We start from the raw sequence: 17,945 nt of genomic DNA, 5'->3' as shown, positions 1-17,945 counted from the left end.
TACGCCACTGCAACGAGTGAGCTTTGCGTGAATGATCATTCGCTTTATTTCACTTATTAACCAATAATTTTCTTCTAACTCTACTAATAACAATAATAAACTGTGACGCAAGAGCGCATGAGGGCCAGGGCCGACTGCCGCCCTCGCTCCCACCTGATTCTACTCACCCGAGGTCGGCTGCAGCAATACTATCCTTACTCAGAATATGTAGAAACGGAAGGCTTCTCCTGAGCAAGACCTATCCATTCTTTTAAATCCTTGCCGATTTCTTTTAGATCCATAAAGAACGTTATCTCTCCATCTTCATCTTTGCCTTCCTACTGGTCTCTTACCATCAAGTTTCCCAACAAGAATCATGTGAACTATTCTCTCCTCTCCCATTCGTGCTATATGGCCTGCCCACCTAAGTCTTCTTGGTTTAATCATTCTAATAATATCTGGACATGAATACAAATTATGTAACCCTCTAAACTCACCCGTCTTCTCATTCCTTTTAGGTCCAAATATTTTTCTAAAGGATTTTATTTTCAAATACTCTTAACATAAGTTCCTCTTTCCTCGTTTTAAACATAATAAGTAGCTACCCGTTATTTTTTTAAAGCCTTAACATAAACTGTACATAGGTTTGTAACTTATAAAGAAGAAAGTATCTCTCTCACATCAGGAAATGGACATTTGTGTACTCCATTTCGCGTGTTCAGTTTCTGACATTGTTCCCTATCTGCTTATTGCAACACTAGCGCATAGATTTGGATTTCGTTTCAATGGTTAAATTCACCTCTTACCGTTGTTTCGTCAACACGAGGACACCAAGCGATTCCCCCAAACTCTATTTGTATCAGGGTTGTCAAAATTTATGTTCTTTTTTAAAATAAACAAAATATATAGTTTTCTTTGTTTTAAAAAAGTTTTAAATGTTTTAAACAGTGTTAAACAAGAACCGAAATAAAACACATTTTAAACATAGGGGAGAACGGGGCAAGTTGATACAATTTGAGTGTTTGATATTTTTCGTTTTTTATGTTGCTAGCAAGAAAATAAAACATTTTACTACTCGATAGCTTAACTCTTTACCTTTATAAAAAGCACATAAAAATTTCACAGATATAATTTGTAAGCTGACGAGAACCTGATTAGTAACGCAGGACGCAACGTCTAAACTTGCCCCGTCGTGGGGCAAGTTGATACTGGTAGGGGGCAAGTTGATACTAATTTGAAGTAGGTTGATAACGATGTGACATAGTTTGATTAAATAAGACAAAATACAAGAAAGTAATTTTGAATTAAAGTTTAGTATTCAGGAAAAGCATACACACATGAACAAAATATCGTATCATGATGGATAGCCTACATGCAGTCAGTCACTATCACTTTCTGTTATGCACATATCTGATTTACAGTGAACACAGGTGTACATAGAACTATCGTATCCGCATTTTAACACTGTTTAAAACACTGTTTACGTGGAGAGAACGATGGTGATTCACATTCATGGACGATTTTCCTTTTCTCCGCAGATTCGTTCAAGTGCTTCAAATGCGTACAGGGAGAGTGCGTGCCTCAATACGTTCCTTCGGCGAACTGCGTAATGGCAGGGTTACTCTCGCAAGACGAATGTTTCGATCAGTGTTGTAAGTACCTTGTAATTCCCTACGTGTAATGTTATTTACTGTAAAATTAACACCAGTGTTCATGTAATTTTTAATGCTCAGGAAGTAGGTAAAACTTTTCACTGACGAATGCTTTATGTAGGGGAGACCAGTGCAAAATGATTCGCATTATTTGCATTATTTTTGCGAAGTCCGTGAAAGGTCAAAATGCCGGAAAAGTGTTGCATTGGTATCGGATCAGCCCTAATATTGATGTAAAATAAAAAAATACCGTTCTACATAATCTTTTATTTTTCGAATTATCAATATAAAAAATCTCGAGTTTTGAATTAGCTATTCTATGTGTTGTAAAATTAATATAAGTGTTTTCTGCTGTGGATGCCTTATGGGGTCTAGGAATTTTTCTTGCTCAGTTATTTAGAAAAATGTAAGTAAGGATGATATAATTCGACCCAATCTATATTTCGTCGCATGGGAACCAGAGGGATGTAACTCCAATTTATCAAATTTTCAGGAGAGTGGAAATTATGTACTCTTAGGAATATGTAAGTCAGTAAATTGGATATGTGTGACTCCACCTTACTTCCAAGGATTAGAAGTGGAGCTATGTCCATCTGACTCCAAATAGAGCTCTCACAGGAGTTTTTTTTAAACCAAACCAGAAACACATGTTTGGAGTCACGTTCCCTTGTTTTCATACGACGATTTAGCTTCGCTTTTCGCTAATCACAACGACGAGGATGATAAAAAGAACACCCATGTCCAGATCGTGATTCCAACCCAGGACACCTGGCGTCTTACCTCACTGTCCTAACCCCTCCGCCACGGAGGTTGGCATGTTCGACCTAATCAGAGGAGGGAGTCGCCAAATTGGTGAGGGGACGCCAGGGAAGGCTACATGCGTGGACGCAAGTGGGCACCGACCCACTAAACATTTCTCCTACCCCCAAAAATTCATTGAAAAACATACACGTCCTATGAAAGTATCCTTCTGTGACAGTCAGATTTACCGTCATTATTATTATTATCATTATTATTCATGTATGTAGCGGTAAAAAGACGTGTTGATTCAAAGTGTTGAGTGTTTTAATTTGTAAGATTTCATATTTGATTTTTGCCAAGCCGACGGGAGGAACGAGACGTTCGCGTGTGTTAAGGGTGAGTACCTGAAGGGTCACGCTATGCGTCTAAAGCTTAGGAAATTCGACCGTAATGACAAACATTTAAATATCTCGGTTTCCAACGGTCAGATTCATGTGAAACTTATACCAGCGCAGCGGCATGTGTACAAGGACGGATGTGTGGAGTTTCGTCACGATCAAGCGACAATTACAGACGCCAGATCAAATCGGTTCTAATTGATCAGTTTGTGGACAGCGTTTGAAATTGAGCTATGGGCGACAGCCAGGCGGAAGCTTAATCCGCACAAGTAAACTTCGGACACGGTCCGTCCTAGTTTGGAGACAATAGAGCGTGGTGGAATAACCTCTCCGGAAGCGTCACTCCAACGTGCGCCTAGCGTCCTTTTTCAAAATCCAAATAAAACGAAGGACATGGTTTTTCGATACACAGTCTTACCGCGATCCTTGTAGCGAGAGCAGCTCCGTGCTACCTCTCCATATACAGTTTTGCCGCGATTCTTGGAACGAGAGCACCTTCGTGCTACCTTTCGTGTACAGTGGACTTTGTTGTGTTGTGCGAACAACAGTGTGTGTGATAGGCAGTAAGTCTACACGAGTGCGCCTACCTCAGCCGCTGGGGGAAGTTGAAGCGAAACCGTGTTTCCGTGATTACCTTACGCCATTTATAATTTTTGGGAAACGAGGAACACCGGAAACTATGGCGGGCTAGAGGAAGAAGAGAGATGAGGGCGTTACGTCGATTCGCCCGATGTTAGACGAGACTACGCCGATGATGCCTACCCGCCACGGAGAGAGAGAGAGAAAGATGAGCCACCCCGACGATGCCTACCCTCTACGGAGAGAGAGAGAGAAAGATGAGCCACGCCGACGATGCCTACCCGCCACGGAGAGAGAGAGGGACGACGAGCCACGCCGACGACGCCTACCAGCCGCGACAGAGAGACGTAGAGAGAGATGTTGACGCCCCGACGACGCCTACCAGCCGCGACAGAGAGATGTAGAGAGAGATGTTGACGCCCCGACGACGCCGACGACGCCTACAACGACCGCTCAGATGCGACGTCCGAACCGCGCCATACCACGGAGATCCACTGATACCGAGAGGAAGAGGAGCAGGGGAACTAGGTGTTTGAACCCTTTTTGCATCTTCATCATCGCGACCAAGGAAACCTTTCGCGTGGATACTATGTGTTTTCAATCGCCCATAAAGACGCCAGGATGCACCCCGGAAGCTGAGAGATGGTAAAGTATTCATCTGTGTGAACCTTAACACGTGACGGCCCGATTGATTTAGTGAACGCCCTTGAAATTCGTCGACATTTTGAAAACGCCCACTCAACTCATACCAAACTCCCGTCGCGCTTGTCATTTGTAATCTATTCGTCTCAGGTCAATTTTTCTTATTCCTTGTGATATTTTTTTATGATCTTAAATTCATTGTTGTTTGTGCTCCTTTGTATTTGTTTAAAGTGCGTACTATTAGAGTAAAGCACCGCCCGCTTAATTGCATAATCTACTTGAGGTTTGTTCATTTTTATGTGTCAGTGCTGTGTCGCTGCTAGCTACGCTAGGTCGCATATGTGATTGTTTGTTAAAGTATTTGCCTGGTAATGTGAATTGCTCGTCGCGGCGAAGTGTTTAAGTCCCGCCTGCTAGAGAGTATATGTTTGCGCCACTCAACGGAGGTTAGTTGTTATGTTTGGAACCACGTGAGGTCCTGTAAAAGGAAAACGTCCGCCCAAGTGAATGTAATTGCCGTTGAGACGCCTTTGTTTATACTGGTCAAGTAATGTATTGTCACCGCGCCGACTAGTTTCTTTTTTAAAAACAAAAGGTGAACTTAAGTAAGGGCTGGCTAGGATTTAAGTAGCACTGGAGCAAAATCACAAACGACCTGATTAGACATAAAGTAAGATAAAATTAATTGAGAATGAAATAATTAGGGCTTGTCATCATAAAACCTGTACATGTCATGTATAATTTCTTGTGTCGATGACCCCATGAGGATTGAATCTGAGAGAGAATGTGAGAGTGGAAGTGTGGGGACCTGTAATAATTCATTTTTTTGTTGGTTATGAATAGAATATACTTTTTATTTTCATGTTAATTTTGGGCTATATCATTTTCGTATGCATGTCGCTACCCGTGATTTTCAGGTATGCAGCTAGCCGCTTCCCGGCTACAGGTAAAGAGGTGGTAATTTGAAAGTACATATGTCTTTGTTTTTATTCGATATGGCTTATTACTATGCACTGTTGGTCACCGGTTCCTACACACGAACTTAACCTGGACCGTAACGCTATTTCGCTTGTCCGAGGGAGATTTTGCCGCCTCTATCTAGGTAGTGGTAGCATTTGTTTTCCCGGGCAAGGGAGGGCGTAACACTTCGATAAAAAAAATACATTCTGGTCGTCATTTCTTGCATATTTCTCTTGTGAATGTCTTCGACACTAGAAATGTTTACAAATGTTCCTTCCATAAGAAGCTTCACACAGGCGTTACAATACTTTACGGAATGAGGTTACGAAAATCGTAGCAAATATTCTGATACTTGACAGCTGTTAGGTGGAATTAATTTCAACTTTCTTTTCAACTTCCTTGAACCAGATAAGATTTTCAGTGCCTTTAAAATAAGAATTCGTTCCAATGAATACTTTCGTATCAGGAAAAATAATTCACTAACAAGCAAACAAATGAACGAAAACATATCGTGTTGCTTCCTGTTCATGCAGAAGATAAATTCTGATATTATAAATTGTTTGTGCGTTGGAAAGGCACTAGGGAAAAGAGGGATAATTGAGGTGCTCGGGTGTAAAACATGGCAAGTGACATTTTGTTGATTTATGAGTTCATTAAGGAAAAAGTTATGAAAAAACTATACTGTAGATTGTGTTGTTTTTGTGTTGTGTTTACAGATTTCAGAAGTCTTCACTGAGTCAAATGCAAATTGTATGACATGGCAATTTCACTCGAAAATTGAAGGATGGCACATTTTACTTTGCAACTCAAAAATAACGAAAATTTCACTTACCATGTTGTAAACCCGATCCCTTTGTTCTTTTCATCAGAAGTATCACCTACCTGTTACGGTTAAATAATAAAAGTTGGAAATATGATAAAGATATACACACTGTAGCTTAGAATTTTGAATTAATGAATTACTTCTTTAGTGTGCTAATTACTAATGCTGCCTAGGTTTAACAAATCGTTGGTGAAATTGTAGTTAAACATTAAGTATGACATACCGAGGTAAATAATCTAAAACAACAATATTCATTTCAGATTAAATTCCTGGCAAGTAATTCCGACTACACTGCACCAACGCAACTGTTTTTCAAGGTAAGTTCTTTTGTATTTATATTTCCTGGAAAATATCGTGCACAATTATTCAGTTAATAATGATCAAGTGTCATCCATGTGGCTACCATAATGAACTTCGATAAATTTTTGTATTCAAAATGTTACTTAGAACGTATGAAAACTATATGTTATCTCAATAAATATGCATGATTCCATTGGACTAGTTTCTTCTCCTGACACGAGATAGATCGATACTTACTTGAGAAATCGAATACAAATAGAAACTCATGTTACTTGATCCTTTTTCTGCCATGCATCTATGGTCATTGAGTTTTTATGTTATTTCTGCAGTTTGCTCAAAATCGATTACGTTTATTACTTTTCACGTTGTATTTTAGTAGGTGTACAAAGCCGATTGAGAAACCGAAAATGAGGCTCAGAGAGGTTCGCAGTGTTGCCAACTCATAGCTTTTTACGATGTATGTAAACCTCACTGGCAGTGTTGCAAACTCGGCGTAGCCTTTCACGATGTATATTTTAAAAACCTATGGCCTTTTTTACTATGTATGTTAACCTTACTGGCAGTGTTGCCAACTTGTAGCTGTTTACGAATCAGTGTTGGCGAGTTATGTACTGTTTTATACCCTAATCTAAACTAACATCGTACTCTATTATGACTCTATCTAACCTTACTTTTTTATGACTTGAACTACGTTACCCTGGTAACCTGCCTGCTCACGTTATCCTAGCAACCCAATTAGTGTGTTGTTGTTGCCTACTATCCAATCTAACCTAAAATGGATGGCATTTAATCTTATCGCGGTGTGTCTCGTCTCTAACTTATCGGATGTTTAGCAGTTGGCCAAAATCTGCATGCACCCACAACCACAGCGTTGCTAAATTACTGTCGAAGTGTTTCAACTTCTGCGCATGACAATTACCATGCCTATGAACAGAAGCGTTTCGTGAACGCATGCGGTGCATTCTGCGCATGTGTTAATTGTGGGAAAAATGGCAGCTTGCTCTGCGACGACATTAACGAGCATTTCTAGATTCTAATTGCTTCATACAGGAGAAGTATTTATTTTACACGAGAGCGCTCAACTAAGCATATATTATATTTCTTGGATCTGAAGTGAAAGAAAGTAATAATTATTTTTCCATAATTGACGCATGCGTCACTTCAGATACAAGAAATGTAATATAAGCTTAGTTCAGCGCTCTAGTGTAAAATAAAAACTTCCCCTATATGAAGAAATTAGAATGTAGAAATGCTCATTAATGTCGTCGCAGAGCAACGTGCCATTTTTCCCACAATTAACGCATGCACAGCATGCACCGCATGCGTTCACGAGACGCCTCTGCCTATGAACTTGTTCGGGTTCAGGAAGCAAACTGTCATGGAAGCATGGAGTCAGGCTGCATCGCCAAGCTTCGACCTTTTGCCGTCCATTTTCTGTACAATCAGAAATATGCTTATGTTCATCAGTATTAACATTGCTTTTGCTTTCTAAGTGACTCTAGACATAAGATTAACAATGTTAGAAGATCAGTCATTATAATTTGATTTGATATTATCTAAACTCTGATCATAATCATTAAACTCGTTATTAACATCCTTTAGACGTTCGTCACAATCAAGAACGTGTTCTTACAATGATCCTTGCAAATTTTCAAATTCAGATAGTTTGACATCAACTATCATTACGACATTTATTATCAAATACAGATTCAAGACGTGAAGTTGATTGTAAACACGCTGTTCCAACCACATTTATCTTGTCCTTAACTTCAGACATTAAGATATTGAGCCGATTGTTAACCCTTAACCGCTGTCGTGAACGTTCCGGGCACTAACACAGTCGTGCGGTCCACGGGACCTCTAAGAAAAAAGGAATATAACTATATCAGGACATATTTTAAATGATGTGAATTTAATCATGTTGTATGCTTTGTTATTCACTGAACACAATTACATAGTTTTGAGAACGAAATATTATTTTTTAACTTCTGAAAAAAGTAATTTGTTTATATTGTGAGTTTAAGGAAAACAAATTCACTAAGTCAAAATATATTTTAACTGAGTATTTAAACACAGCTGATCAACGTGAATTTAGTCCTTAGTTATCGTTTAACATTCGTTCTTCAAAACCACGGCTCCCTCTATTCAGTATATGCTTCAAATAAAAAATCTGCAATTCTCTTGTCTATTGATCGTAATAAATCGTCGATGATGTTAAATCCCAAACACAGTCGTGACGTCCGCGCGACCGCATTATATAAATAGAATACCACAGAAGCAGATAATGAAAACTTTTCCTACACGCTTTCACAACTGAAGTTGACGAAGGTACTGAAAGAGAGGTAGCCTCAAGGTCAAAACTAATGGCGGGGTAACAAGCAACAGGAACGCTCCGGTCAAGCGAGCTGCTGCCCGACAACATCCGCTGCCTCGTCGTCGGACCTTCGGAATGCGGGAAGACAACATTGGTTGTGGACAACTTCCTGCTCGCGCCCGATTGGCTAGATTGGAAGAACCGGAACCTGTTCGTTTTCTCCAAAGGTTTCGAGCAACCAAAGAATCGTCAGCTGGCGAAACTGTACGAAGGACTGGGCATAGCTACATTCTCTTCTGAAATGATACCACTGGACAGCTGCCTCGATAACTCGGTGGTGGTTTTCGACGACGTGATCCTGGAAAACCAGAACGAGATTCGCAACTTCTTTACCCAGGGTCGTCACAAGAGCACGGACTGCTTCTACCTTGCGCAGACCTTCTCGAAGATTCCCAAGCAGCTGCTCCGGGACAACGCTAACCTCGTGTGTCTGTTTAGTCAGGATGCCACCAACCTCAAACACGTGCATGACGACTACGTGGACGGAGATTTGAGCTACAACGATTTTTTTAAATTCTGTGCGTCCTGCTGGAACCGGGACGATTTTGGATTTGTGACGATCGTCATGAAGAGGAAACCAAACGACGGAAAATACAGAAACAAAATCAACAACTTCATGAACGTTGCAACATTACATAATCGTCGTATAAAATAACAATGGCGAAACACAAACTCGCAGACGACAACCTGAAGCTTTGCCACTACCTCACGAAACGGTTCAAGGGGTGGAAATCTGAGAATCGTGGAATATACGAAGAAAAAAAGTCATGACCAACCTATCATCGATGCCATCAGCGGACTCGGTAAAATCAAAGATGTCACCGAGCAAAACAAAGACTTGATCAACGAGCTCGTGCCGCTCACTGCTCGAAATTATACGTACCCATACCGATATCCAGCATTCACGTTACTCCGTTCAAACACGCACCGCCGCCAAGACGTCAGGCCCTAGGCAGCACCTCTTCGGACAAGCTAGTCTAGTTGGGTCCATTGGCGAGAGATTCCCTGAGCACCGGTAAAATTTGACAAGGACGAGGTGTTCGGATTGTACCCGTCCGTGGAACATAACGAGGGTGTGGTTTGGAACATCGAAAAATCGAAAGTTTCATTCAAGGGTGACGACGTGAAACTCAATTTGGGGGAGAAGAACAGCTGAACCAGGTATCCCGGCACTGTAGGACTGTGGGAGCTTATTACCAAAAAGCAGCCAAGAGATTACACGGACGAGGATTACCAAAGTTACAGAGAAATTTTGATCATGACGGACGCCCTGTACCAAATCAACGATGCCACTCAAGGGTGGGGGCTGTAATTAAATAACACCCCGTGAAAATGATGACTCGTATAACAGAACTCCCGCTCGAACTGCTGCCTAAGATATTCATGCACACTTTCGACGGTGGTCACGAGGATGTCAAAAAACTCGTGAAGGTAGCCAAAACATTACCGGTATTCCACGCCCTGTGCGAGATGATTCTTATGGACCATGTTCGCAAAATAAGCGGGATGAGGTGTGCCGATCCCGAGACCCTCTTTCGGGCTGCAGGCGAAAAATTAGACGACAGGATGGACGAGCTTCACGAGGGGAGGAGGGGAGAAGAAAGTTTACCGACGACTTGTACGCGTCGAACACTGAGACCGATGATATTATCTGTCACCTTCTTTTGTTGTACGAAGCGCCAACTTTCTTCATTGCCTCCCACGATATATAAATAACCACAATGAAACCAAAGGGCGTCGTCTGCTAGGTGCCCTACGCGAACCTCAAGTCTTTCGGAGCTCTTGGTGGATTACTTACCAAGAAACAAAGGGAGAAGAAACGTTCCTGCCTAGCCAAAGGTTATGGAATGAAATTACTGCTCAGCGCCCCTCAGTTGAGGAGGTTGCAGCGTTCACGGAAGCAGCAGGAAACTGGAGGTTTCATATTCAGCATCCTGGCCATCCTGGCTGCTCTGGGTGCAGTGGGTAGCTTGGCAGGAGGCAGTGCCGCCTTCGCCAAGACCGTCATCTATGCCAAGAAGAACAAGGCCGAGCTGGAAGAGCAGAAACGCCACAACCTGGCCATGAAGAAGAAAGTGAAAGGTGTATGTAGGAAGCTCGAAGCCCTAAAAAATAATTTAAAAATAGAAGAGCCACTGTCCAACCTCGACATTGAATCTCTGATCGAGCCACTGGGAATCAAAGTGTTTTCATGTCCGATTCCCTACCCTCTGTTGTGAAGAAGAGTACGGCGTGGTCAACCTGGACAGTTACGAAAATCCGGGGACGCATTGGATCTGCTACCACAAGTAAGAAAAAAACAACACGATTGTTTTCGATTTTTTCGGCGGCGTGCCTACTGCTGGGTGAGCGAAGTAACTCGATGCTTCCAACCTCTACTACAACGACAAACGCATGCAAGTTTCGACGAAGTGAACTGCGGCCATATCTGCGTATCCATGCTTTTGTTCCTGTCACAAATAAATAACCCAAAGATCGAGGATTTGCAGAAAGCGTTGTGGCTCCTGAAGCACAATGGGAGTATTCCATCTCACCAGTGAGACTTCGGTTCAGAAACTAGCGTTGCACGGCGACATAATCTATCCTAAATCCATTGCCCTTCGTGCATTCTACACCATGTACCTGATACCCAACGTGACGGTTCATAACAACACCATCAAGGTCGGCAGCGAAAAAAATCAGCGTCATCCCCGGCCAGTACAACCTGTCTACCTTGCAGGACCACTTGCCAAGAGGTGGGCTGTTGTCGCAAAACTTCTTGGCCCACAGGGTGGAACTGGTTCCTGCTACGGAAATCGTGGACCTGAGCACTGTCGGAGAGCTCCTGGGATTCGAGAACGGTAGCATTCGTAAATTTCTAGCTACCGAGACTCTGAACGTACACTGCAACGTGGCGGAAGGCATGATCACCAAATCCTCGGACGGGATCCCAGGCAGCCACAAGCAGACGGGGATCATCCCCACGTTCAAACCAAACTCGGAGTTCACGGAGCCAATCATCTACACGCCCTCGCCTCCGATATACTTTCCTGTGTGTCGCAATCGCATAGACAACATAGAGTTGGCGGTGACCGACGAGAAGGGCGAGGTGGTGGATTTCGCCGGAGCCACGACCAGTGCCGTAGTGGAGATCAACGTGTAATAAATAACCATCATGGAGCAAATCGAAAGTTACGAGTTGCACTCCTTCCCTCCCAACCGTCGAACGTTTGCGAACCTCAGCGAACCGAACCGATAGATCGAGTTCGATGTGGACGTCGGGGACGGATTCATCCACCCTCACAGAGCTGACCTGTACGTCAAGTTCGACGTGGTGAAGAGAGAAAGGGGCAAAGCTTTCCCGACCAACGCGAACCTGAGGCTTGTGGACAACTTTGTGCCGTACCTGTTCTCGCAGGTGCAAGTTAGGAAGCATGGCACCGTCATCGATCGAGTCGACTACCCCGGCATCACTTCAACGGCTGTGAGAACGCTGAAACTATCCAAGGCCGATGCTGCATACTACCAAGCAGGGGGATTTAGAGCGGGCGCGAAGTTCAAAACCCAAAGCCACACTGTGGTGTTTCCCATGCGCCTGATACCCGGTTTCTTCTACGACTACGCAGAGATCATGTGGAAGGGCGGTTTGCGCGTCACCGCCAACGACAACGACAACGAATCGCCAACGACAACGACGTGCTGATACGTTACAGCACTTTGGGTCCGGACGGGACCACCCCGCTTCTAAACACACTACCCGACGCTGCTAAGTGCCTCATAAAGTCCATGGAGCTGCGCATGCCTGTGGTGGAATACGAATCCAACCACGCCCTTAAGTACAAAGCAAATATTTTGAAGAATCCCCAAGTGCCCATCCACTTTTACGGCTACCAGTGCGTACAGAAACCTGCTTCCGGCAATCATTTCGAATTCGACGTGACCACGCAGTTTAACAGCATATGGTACGACATGCTCGAGTTTGTGGCCGTTCTCTTCCAGACAGGGAAGGACAACAACTAGGAGAAAGATTCCAGCTAGTTCGACAACTACAAGATCAAGAACGTCTACCTCAAAAACGGGAGGAACGAGATCTTCCCGCGCGAGAACTACAACCTGAACATCGCAGACGACGACTACCTGAAACTGTACGAGGCGTACACAGCCTACAAAAGAGTGACCTCCGGCAACGTGGATGTGAACTACACCCCCAACGAGTTCATAGCTCTCAGACCATGTTCGTCATCAACACATCGAAGAGGAAGCAGGAGGTGGTCAACGATCACACCAATATCAAGATCGTGTGTGAGTTCCACGATGCTCTGTCCGCCGACACCCTGTGCAGCGTCATCCTCATCGCAGATAAAACTTTTGTGTACGACATAAAGAACGAGAGGGTGACCGAACAGTTTTAAATGCACTGTAACAGCATTGCAAGTGTACTGTTTAACAATTGACCAAAAAAAAATGATCACACTTGAGCGCACGAAGGAACTGTCCCTTTGGCCCTGCGTGTGCCCCTTTCTTGTCATGTAGGACACGTCGGGATTTATTTCCGTTTTAGAAGAAGAAGAAGAAGAGTTTGAGCATCGAAAAAGCGATCGAAAGAAATTAGGAGACTACGAACAGATGGCGCAGGCTTTGCTGGTTTTCATCTTATAGTGCCTCCACGGGAGTGTGTGGACCTCACATTTAAGAACGCACCTTTTGTCGTCGCGTGCATCCCGGGAGACCTTTCTCTCTTCGTTGGTAGTCAACGCATGGTCAAAGCTCTGGATGCGCTGCTCTGTTCTTGCAACAGGTGATCGTGTCCTAAGGCAATCGACGTAGTCCTCGAATGTGAGGCACTCCTTGACCACCTGCCTGCCCACGCCCTTCGCCTTTTTGGTGACACTACTCTCGGCCCGAATTGCGTAAGCCTTGGCGCGAAGACCGGCAAACTCGAGAATCACATCACCGTTCTTCTCGTCCTTGAGTTTGCCGGGCACCTTTTTGTTCCGGGCCAGGATGCCGTACCTGTTAGGCTGGGGATAGCCTGACGTGCCGAAGAGTTCAGCCAAGGATGTGTTCGGTAAGACAGTGTCCATACATGGTATACCAAACTGTCCGTGCCTGTGTAAAGAAGTGTTAGGTTGCGGTCATAGTGTTTGTGCAAGGTGTCATAGTGTGTATCAAACATGTGCAGCTTGCTCAGGTCCAGGACCGTGGCACCAACGTAGATTTGGTTTGTTCAGGAGCACCACAATCCTGTCCATGTGGACCAGAGCCAACTGCTTGTTGTAGATGGTCTTAGACTTGAAAGCTGGGTTTGCCACCAGCTTCCGGCAACGCTTGGCGTTGGCAACCAACCTCACATCCACGCGATTTTGCACGTTCTCCACTGTCTTACCGAACACTCCGTTGATCATTAGCTTGAAGTAGTCGAGCTCAGACGATTCAGCGGTACGGTGTTCGGTGTTGGTTTCAGTGTAGGGACGTAACCATGGAGAGTGCGAGAATGCCAGCACGCGGTGAATCGTTCTGACTGTGACCCATGGCTGCATCAACCACCGGAGGTTCCGGTAGTGGACAATATACCTCTCTTGGGAGTCGACATCCTAGATGGCTGATCCGAGCCGGGGGAACGCTTGAATTCCGGAGCAGGTGGTAATTCGCGGAAAGCCTCCTGCAGCTTCTCAGAATTCGAGGTCCACCTCGGCAGAGAACCCGCGTTGCTCCTTTAAACATTTATTTGTGTACCTCAAATGATAACTAATTTGTAGTAACATACTTAATTTTGTTGTTCATATGAAATTGTTCCTTGAAACGAAAGAGTTGGAACAAATTAATATTATTTATTGTTACACAAGAACATAAATTGCAAACAATTCTCTTTTGCCGAATTCTTTGCACACATTTTTTTAAATAAAATTCGTTTTTGCAATGTTCTCAACGGAAACCAAAACTGTTATTACACAAAGGGAACAAAATGAAACTGAAACTACCAAATGTTCATAAAAGTTCGATGTTTGCAATTTTTTTACAAAATTTATCGAACAAAAAATACTTCTTTTTCAACACGGGATCCAAATATGTAAAACGAATGGCGGTATTCCATTTGAAATTTTACATTTACCCCCACCCCCTCTAAGGGGTGGGTGGCGGCGACGAAATTTTTGCGGCATTGACTTACCCCTCAATAGTATCAAACTTTTATTCTGTGCAATTTTTCGATTGGATGCATTCTGCATGTGATATTCCGTACTATCATTATAAATGGACCACCCGGTATATATATATATATATAATTATATATAATGGTTGTACGCTCGCACACATATCTATCTCTCTCTTTCTCTTTCTCCCTCTGTGCATGTGTATGTGTATGTGTAATCTCCACATTTAGTTGTTTTTTACTTTTCGGACGCTCTTGATAGGTCATATTTTTATATTACGATTCTGAAATCACAACAAATTGAGAAGGTCTGGAAATCTATAATTCCATAGTTAAAAAACGACAGTTTACAGGTTGACTGAAGAGCAGGTTTTGGCGACTAGGCGATAAACTGAGATGACTGTTTGAAAATCGATACCAGACTTTCAAGACTAGTCGGTGTCGGCCTCCTTTGCAGAATGATCAGCCCAGCGAACTACGAATACAGAGGTCCCGGGTTAAAATCCCGGTTCGGACATTGATGTTTATGTTTGTTCAAATGAGAAAACTGAGAATGTAGTAAACATTGATAAGTATAAAAGTTGAGAAAATGGTGAATGAAGGGGTATGCCACCGTCTAAGGATATTCCTTTTATTAAGGAAAAAAATGGGTAGGGTATCTGACTGTCAAGCGGAATATCCGGGTTTGATTCCCGAAGTGGACGATGTAAGGTCGGCTTTATTCCGGCGTTGTCCTCACTTAAAAAGCTCCGGTTTTCATCCAGTCTGAAATCAGTGGTTACCTGGAGGAGACCATGGGAGGTAAAGGCCACCGAAGCGTGGTGCTGATAACATCAACTTCAAAGAGGCCGACATCGAGAATATATGAAGCCCTCCCTACCCCAAACATCCCCTACATGTCTTCATGGCACGGTACTACAGGCACGCGGAACTTTACTTTTGCCTTGACTTTCAAGATGAGACCAAAGAAGAGACATGCTTCTCTAAAGACAGAAAACACCGAGACTCACTGTTCAGCACTCTCGTCTTGTTGGATAGTTGATCAATCAGAATGTGTGGCTTTTGAAGAATTGAACTAACAAAAAATACACGAGACCTGAGAACTCGGTGGGATTGGTACAAGTATGTCACAAATTCAAAATTAGAACGAGAAAACTCTTGAAAATAGAGACAGGACCGAGAACTAGCCAAATATCGACACGAGACCGAGAATCACTGTTTGAGAATGTTGTCCCGTTGGAGACTCTAGTAAACTGTAATGTAGGCTATAGTGTTTTTTTTTAAAAAAATAGCCTAAACCATGAATATATTATTATTTGATTTATCCAAACATATAAATGGAGTAGAGTTAATTCCTTTCATTCTTCGGACGTCCAGGGGTGTTCGCAGAATTTTTTCTCAGCCGGCGGGGAGGGGGGGGGCAGAGTAAAATTTAATGTCTTGATCTTCAGTTATTAGGAACATTCTTTACCTCAAATTATTATTATTATTTTACAAATCATAAAATTGTAATTGAATTCAAAATACTTTGGCATTGTTAACTAGCTCATATTTGAGTCCACTATTAAAATAAGAACATATAGAGATCACTTACTCTGCTCTCTTTCATGGTACCTTTGATCCATGATTTTACGAGCTGAAAGATACTGAAAAAAAATGTGAAAAACTTGTTCCAGATATCTCAGCGGGGCAAGTGCTCTAGTCCCAAGGTCCGTCTAATTAGTAGTCCTCACTCCACGGACCTTGCTCTAGTCTCACATCTGCTGGCTCCCTTGATGCAGTCTCAGTTTGCAAGAAAGTTGACCGAGGACCTTCCCCCTATCAACAGTCGTAAATTATATTGGCCGCTAAGTGGAAGATAGAAGCAGATGGACTTGACTTGACTCTCTCTCCAGCCCGCGCTCTTCCGCAGGGTTTACAGAAACCTCGTCGAGTCAGTAATTCGCCCCTCAAATCTTAAGTAAGAGGAATAATGGAGGAGAAATAAAGTAGCAAAATATAGTAGCGAGAGAGAGAGAAATAGAGAAGAGGGGCAAAGAAAGAGAAATTTTGAAGAAAAACAGGCAGAAAGTGAGGGAAGGAAGAGGAATAGTGGAATAGTAGAAGATCGATAGAGAAAAAATGAAGTATAAACAAACAGGAAATGGGAGAGAAAACTTAGAAAATGAAATGGTCAAGAACAGAACAAGTAAACACAAACGAAGTGATCATAAATTTGAAGATAGGTGTAAAGATAAAAAGAAAATGCAATGAAAGGAAATGGTTAAAGAGTTACAAATAAACAGAAGAAGAAAGAGAAGTAAGAAATTTTCCGTTATTTCAAGTTCTTATGGTAAACTCAATAACAAGCCGACACGACAGAGGAGAAATGCATGTTCTCAAAACTCATATAATACCTACCTTACTTTATCAATATACAGGGTGTTTCTAAAGTTCGTTTCCAACACGTAGGAGGTGATTCTACAAGTGAAAATAAACACAGAAGTTCGTGTGAAGAAATGCCGAAAACGGCACCCATTCGGATTTATAGAAGTGAGGCAAAAGTGCGAAAATTATGTTTACAAGGAAATAGTGTCACAACGGCCAACCATATGACCGCGGCGAAGGGCGTTCCACAAAGAATTGCATCATGCTCTATAAAAAAACACATGGTAGATGTGTGAAGTTGATGCGCAAGGGATTCTACAAAGGAAGCGAATGGGTCTGTTGAAGTCATAGGGGTAGGGAAGGGTTTAGCGAGATGTGTTATACATGAAAAGTGATATGTGAAGACTGACTACCAAGAAGAAAGTGAATATCCGCAGTGGACATCATCATTACGTAGAAAAACAAAGATGGTGGGGTGCTTCGCTGGGTTACATATGTGTCGACATGTTCACTGTGTGCAGAGTGGAGGTGCCGAGGGAACCACATCACAGACGATTTTCAAACTGTCTGCCATTAAATTCCACGCAGAGATGACAACGCCGAATCAACGACTGTCTACTGCTAGTAAACAATCCCGTGGTGTCTGCTATCGTCGCTGCGGCAACATTAATGCGTTCAACGAGATACTCGGCTGACACGACAGGTGTTTTGTATACGAGGCGTTTCATCTCTCCCCATAGAAAGAAGTCCAGTGATGTACGGCAATCTTGCTGGCCACGGCCCTCGCCCACCCCTACCAATACACCGATTGTGGAACAAGCCATTGAGGAAGTGACGCACATTTTGGTCGAAATGTGGTGGTGCACCATCGTGTTGAAGCCGTAGTCCTTGCCTCAGTGCCAAGGGCACGTCCTCCAACAGTTCAGGCAAAACATCACAAAGAAATGCCACCACACAGGCGAACAGGAAAAATGTACGGCCTAATCAAATGGTCATGCAC

The 17,945-nt window shown here is 43.0% G+C and overlaps 1 protein-coding gene across 1 annotated transcript in view; it reads left to right on the top strand.

Moving 5' to 3' along the window:
• Window positions 1-17,945, top strand: part of LOC145978624 (uncharacterized) — a 72,456-nt gene that overhangs the window by 53,057 nt on the left and 1,454 nt on the right. Inside the window, exons 8-9 of the mRNA XM_083111367.1 lie at window positions 1,518-1,631; window positions 6,035-6,091. Coding sequence (XP_082967493.1) covers window positions 1,518-1,631; window positions 6,035-6,039 — 119 coding nt within the window. The 3' untranslated portion in view covers window positions 6,040-6,091. The remainder of the gene's footprint in view (window positions 1-1,517; window positions 1,632-6,034; window positions 6,092-17,945) is intronic.

Source organism: Lepisma saccharinum, chromosome 25 (assembly GCF_977018435.1).
Source record: "Lepisma saccharinum chromosome 25, izLepSacc3.1, whole genome shotgun sequence".
NCBI lineage: Eukaryota > Metazoa > Arthropoda > Insecta > Zygentoma > Lepismatidae > Lepisma > Lepisma saccharinum.
This window is presented reverse-complemented; position numbering and strand designations above follow the sequence as displayed.